General features: G+C 73.2%; 2 protein-coding genes across 4 annotated transcripts; both read right to left on the bottom strand.

The window, feature by feature from the left end:
- Positions 1-755: 755 nt before the first annotated feature.
- LOC138068723 (gap junction alpha-3 protein-like) lies at positions 756-1661 on the bottom strand. Its single transcript, XM_068956899.1, has one exon. It carries the CDS (start codon positions 1529-1531, stop codon positions 797-799), a length of 735 nt encoding a protein of 244 aa, XP_068813000.1. The 5' UTR covers positions 1532-1661; the 3' UTR covers positions 756-796.
- A 74-nt stretch (positions 1662-1735) lies between these two features.
- Positions 1736-4946, bottom strand: GJB1 (gap junction protein beta 1). Of its 3 annotated transcripts, none has more exons than XM_068956898.1 (3): positions 4888-4946; positions 3388-3502; positions 1742-2855 (listed from the first exon to the last, which is right to left on the bottom strand). In XM_068956898.1, the coding sequence occupies exon 3, from the start codon at positions 2841-2843 to the stop codon at positions 2004-2006; it is 840 nt and encodes a 279-aa protein (XP_068812999.1). In that variant the 5' UTR covers positions 2844-2855; positions 3388-3502; positions 4888-4946; the 3' UTR covers positions 1742-2003. The 3 variants fall into 3 exon arrangements, with proteins under 3 accessions (XP_068812998.1, XP_068812999.1, XP_068812997.1); XM_068956896.1 differs by lacking the exon at positions 4888-4946 and adding an exon at positions 4606-4698; XM_068956897.1 differs by lacking the exons at positions 3388-3502; positions 4888-4946 and adding an exon at positions 4606-4769 and having other exon boundaries at positions 1736-2855.
- Positions 4947-5474: the final 528 nt, after the last annotated feature.

Raw genomic sequence — 5474 nt, 5'->3', positions numbered from 1 at the left:
TCCCCATGCACCCTGTCCCTGTGCACCCTGACCGTGTGTGTCTGTCCCTGTACACCCTGTCCCTGTGCACCCTGACCGTGTGTGTCTCTCCCCATGCAATCCATCCCTATGCACCCATCCCCATGCACCCTGTCCCTGTGCACCCTGACCTTGTGTGTCCTTCCCCATGCACCCTGTCCCTGTGCACCCTGACCGTGTGTGTCTCTCCCCATGCAATCCATCCCTGTGCACCCATCCCCATGCACCCTGACCGTGTGTGTCCGTCCTCATGCACTGTGTCCCTGTGCACCCATCCCCATGCACCTTGTCCCTCTGCACCCTGACTGTGTGTCCGTCCCCATGCAATCCATCCCTACGCACCCTGATTGTGTGTCCGTCCCCATGCAATCCATCCCTGTGCACCCATCCCCATGCACCCTGTCCCTGTGCACCCATCCCCACGTGCGCTTGCCTGCGCAGCCCAGACGGTGCTGCTCGCCCTGCCCGCCCGGCCCTCGTGCACGCTGGCACCGCTGCCTCCCCCTGCCCCGTGGCAGCCTGCCGCTTCCCAGTGCCCGTCCCCCCCCCCCAGGCACCGGTGGCCCCGTTTCCCCCCCCCCCCTCAGCCAGTGGCCACCCCAGCTGCCCAGGGTGGCAGCCAGGGTATTACAAGGCGTTTGAGGGGAGCCTTCGGGACGCTGCTGACCTGAGTAAGGTGGGCGCCGGGGGCCCCGCAGCCGGGGGAGGCGATGCCGCGGGCCGAGCCGGAGGCCAGCGAGGTGCCGCGGGCGTTTATTAGCTGCCAGGCCGGTCGCGCTCACACGGCCAGGTCCCCCGCTGGCGGCTCCCTGCCGGGGCTGCGCCCCCCGGGCGGGACGCGGGGCCGGGGGCCCGGCCGGCACTTGGTGGTGGCCAGGTGGTAGATCTCGACGAGGTTGAGCAGCAGGGACGCGCAAGCCACCGCCAGCATGAAGAGGATGAAGATGGTCTTCTCGGTGGGCCGGGAGACGTAGCAGTTGACCGCGTTGGGGCAGGGCCAGCGGCGGCACGTGTAGAGCGGCCTCAGCTCGAAGCCGTACAGGGCGCACTGGCCCGCCACGAAGCCCACCTCCAGCAGCGCCTTGGACACCACGCTGCAGACGTAGGTCCTCAGCAGGGCGCCCCGCAAGCGGGTCCGGCCGGGGGGCGGCCGCCGCGGGGCCCCGCCGCCGGCCCGCGCCGCCGCGCGCCGCTGGGCCTTCTCCTGCCGGCGCAGCAGGTGCAGGACGCGGCCCAGGTAGAGCAGGCTGGGGGTGGAGACGAAGATGATCTGCAGCACCCAGAAGCGGAGGTGGGAGATGGGGAAGGCGCTGTCGTAGCAGGCGCTCTGGCAGCCGGGCTGCTGCGTGTCGCAGGCGAAGCCGGCCAGCTCGTCGCCCCAGGCGCGCTCGGCGGCCGCCCCCAGCACCAGGATGCGGAAGACGAAGAGGACGGACAGCCAGACCTGCCCCACCGCCGTCGAGTGCTCCTGGGCGCCCTCCAGCAGCCGCCCCAGCAGGCTCCAGTCCCCCATGGCGCCGCGACGCCCCGAAGACGGCCGCGCCGCCAAGCCCCAGCCCTCCCCGGCCGGAGCGGCGGGCGCGCGGACGGCTCCGGCCGGCCGGCGAGGGGTTAGCGGGCAGCGAGCCGGCTGCGGGCCCCATTGGCTCACGTCCTGAGCGGCAGATGACACGGCCACTGGGAAAACCTTTTTTTTTTTTTTCCCTCCTCTATTTTTGGCCTGGGAGCTTTTTCCCCCCCCCCCGCCCCTCTAAATATACACGGGGGCTGCAGGGGACGGCGCTGGGGGCAGCGCGAGCCCTTGGCCGCCGCTCAATGCCACCCGCGCGCCGGCTGCCGGGGCTCGGCGCCGCCGCTGCCCCCCGCCGGGCCGGCCTCCGCGACCCCCCGCCGGGCCCGACGGCGAGGAGAAAGGAGGGAGGCAGCGTCGGGGATGGGAGCTTTAATGGCAGGGGCGGGCGGGCGGGCGGGCGGCCGCGGCGGCTCTAGCAGGCCGAGCAGCGGTCGCCCTTCTCCTGCAGCCCGGGGTTGCGGCGCAGCATGTCCTTGAGGGAGCCGTCCTGCTCCGTCAGCAGCTGGTTGATCTCGTTCTGCTTGTACTCGGAGGAGAGCTTGTGGCCGTAGAAGGAGCCCTTCCCCGACGGCGGGTTGGAGTCCGGCCGGCCGCGGCGAGCGCACGCCCGCACCACCAGGTAGACCACCTCTGCCATGTTGAGGATGATGCAGATGCCGGAGGTGACCAGCATGAAGACGGTGAAGATGGTCTTCTCGGTGGGCCGCGACACGAAGCAGTCGACCGTGTTGGGGCAAGGGTAGGCCTCGCACTTGACCAGCCGCACCATCTGGTAGCCCGGGTAGATCATGTAGAAGAGGTACATGAAGACGGCCTCGAAGAGCAGCCTGAACACCACGCTGCAGACGTACGTCCACCACAGCGAGCCCGCGATGCGCATCTTGTGCTTCTTCACCTCCTCCAGGTGCTTGGCGTCGCCGTGCCCCGTCAGCATCAGCAGCTTCTTCTCCTGGTGCTGCTGGTAGGCCACGTGCATGGCCACGAGCAGGGCCGGCGTGGTGACCAGGATGAGCTGCAGGGCCCACAGCCGGATGTGCGAGATGGGGAAGAAGTGGTCGTAGCAGACGCTGTTGCAGCCGGGCTGCTGCGTGTTGCAGGTGAAGGCCGACTTCTCATCCCCCCAGACGCTCTCGGCCGCCACCACCAGCACCATTATCCGGAAGATGAAGATGACGGAGAGCCAGATGCGGCCAATGGCGGTGGAGTGGCGGTTCACCCCGCTCAGGACCGTATAGAGGCCGGCCCAGTTCATCGTTCCTCACGTCTGCGGGAGCGAGAGGCAGCGTTAGCGATCCCGGGGATGGAGAGCCACCGTGCCCCGGTCCCGGCGGGAGCAGCGCCGAAGCGACCGGATGGAGGGCAGGACGGACGGCAGGACGGACGGCGTGGCTCCGGGCTCGGCGCCAGGCCACGAGCTGCTCGGCCTTTCCGCCTGCCACCGCGCGCGCCGGGGACGGGGGAGCTGACCACGAGCTGTCTCCAGCCCATGGCACGGCCACAGGCAGCAGGGACCCCAAGAGGCGCCTGGACCCTGCGGGGGGGAAGAGGGCGAAGCCCCCAGGCACCCGCCGGGGCCCCGACCCGCACCCGGCGCCGCGCTCCAGGGCGGCAGCCGGCGGGGAGCCCCGCGGGCCGCACCGGCACCTCGCTGCGCTCGTCCCCCTCGTCCCCGCGGCAGCCGCCTCCCCGCGCCCAGCGCCCACCCGCGTGGCCCTCCGGAGCCGGCTGCCGGCCCCGAGCCGCCCCCAGGCCGGGCGCGAGGCGACCCCGCTGCCAGGAGCCCCCCCGGCGCGTACCTGCCGGCGAGGCCGGGTGCCGGGAGCTGCCCGCAAAGGCCCCTCTAGGGTCTCATGTCGCCGGCAGCAGAGCTCTGCTCCGCCTGCCCTTGTCTCTGTCCGCCACTGCCCTGCACTGGAAGTCATATGCTGCTTTATAAACTATTTGCATACAAAGGGGCCTTTATGGGCCCCTGAACAACACGCTTTAGCATTCAGATCCAACGCCCTGACTTCCGCCCACCCCGGCCGAACAAAGTGCCTGTGTGCTGCCTTCCCGCGGCCCCGGCCCGGCGCCCGCTCCCACCTTGCCCCGCGCACGGCTCGCCCCGCCGGCCACCGCCACCCGGGCGCTCGCTGCCCTGCCCGGCGGGACCCGACCCGTCCCCGCGGGCTGGGGGAGCCGGGCGGCCCTGGCGGCATCGCCGGCGTTTGCGGGGTGCCGGGAGCGCAGAGCGCCCTCGGTGCAGGGCTGCCCCCGTCCGCACGGGGCCCTGCGCGAGGCTGAGCTGCTGCGGCCGGCGCTGGCACCCCGCCGCGGGTGCTGGGGTGGGCAGGGGGTCCTGGGCCTCGCCGTGCCCTCGAGGGCCTGCTGCAAGGGAGCTCGGCGCCCGGGGCTGAGCTCACTGCATCCCATCGGGGCGCCCGGGCCGGCGGACGCCGCGCGGCGGCAGCGAGACGTTGAGGAAGCGCAGCGCCTGGGTAAAGGGCACCGCGGCCCTGCCCGGGGTCCCGCGCCGCTGCCCAGCCCCTCCCCGCCGCGGGGACGCCCCGGTGCCACCTCCCTCGGGTTGTGCACCCCTAGCGCGCCTAGTGCCAGCCGTCCGCCAGGGACCCGCGGTGTGACGGGGGTCCCCATCGTCACCAGCCCCCCCCCCCAGGAGCCAGGAGGCCGGGCAGCAGCAGCACCCCGCCGCCCAGCCCAAAGGGCAGCCTGGCCCCACGCAGCGGGGGTCGAGCACAGCTTGGAGGCCAGGGCAGGGGGGTGGGGGGCAGAAAGGCAACGGGGCAGGACGGGGTGGGGGGGGCCGCAACGTGGCGTCCCCATGCTGGAAAATGCCGCCGTCCCCCGTAAGCGAGAGCACGAGGCTCAGGACCCCCGCGGAGGGTGGGCACCCACCTGGGAGCGAAGGGGGTGCAGCGTCCTGCACCTCACCCCCCCCCATGCCCCAGCCGGAGGAGGGGGGGGGTATCGCACCCCCCCCACCCCCAGCCCGGTGGGGGCCACCCAGCACTCACCTGCCTCGCGGGGCCGCAGCACCTGGGCCTCCAGCCCGGCAGCCTGGACTTTATACCGGGCCGCGCCGCCCGCCCGCCCCCTCCCAGGCGCCCGGCTGCCCGCGGGGCCGCTTCCCCGTCGAGCAAACAGCGCAGGTGTGTCCGGGGCCGGCAGCGCCCTGCCCGCCGCGCCCGGGGGTCCCGCCGCGCCCCCCCCCCCCCCCCCCGGGCTGCGGACCCGTCGGTGGGTCCCGCCGCGGCTGCTCGGCCGCTCAACCGGCCCCGTCAACCATTAACCCGCACCAAGGTCTGCGGCGCAGCGGGACGCGGCGACCCTTCGCCTGCTGCCGCCCCCCCCCCCCGCCCCTTCCTCGACCCCCCCCCCCACCACCACCCCGGCCCTGCGGCGGGGCGGCAGCGGGGGGCCGCCGCCGCCGGGGGGGGGGGCGCGGGCGCCGCAATCTCAGCCCACGATAAGGCCGGCGGCTGAGTCAGCGCAGCCCCGTCCGGCACCACCCTGCCCCGCCGCCCCCCCCCCCGGGCCTCGGGGCGCTGCGGGGGCACTGGAGGGGCCAGGCGGGGCGTGGGGGGGTGCAGTGGGGCGCTATGGGGCAGCCTGGGAGGGGTCTCGGGAGGGGGGGGCGGACCAGGCTGGTTGGGGGCCGATGAGGGACTCTGGGGGGCTTTGAGGGACTGGGATAGCTGCAGGGCTTTGGGGGCTCTGAGGGGCCGGGCTGGGAGGGCTCTAGGGAGGGCACTGGGGGGCTGGGGGGGGCCAGGCTAGTTGGGGGGCTCTGGAGGGCACTGGGGGGCTCTGGGGGACCAGACTTGTTGGGGGGCTCCGGGGAGTCTTCGGGGGCACAAGGCTGGGGGGGGCTCTGGGGGACTCC

This window comes from Struthio camelus, chromosome 11, assembly GCF_040807025.1.
Source record: "Struthio camelus isolate bStrCam1 chromosome 11, bStrCam1.hap1, whole genome shotgun sequence".
Taxonomy (NCBI): domain Eukaryota; kingdom Metazoa; phylum Chordata; class Aves; order Struthioniformes; family Struthionidae; genus Struthio; species Struthio camelus.
Note: the sequence above shows the minus strand (reverse complement) of the source record. Positions and strands in the feature narration are given on the sequence as shown.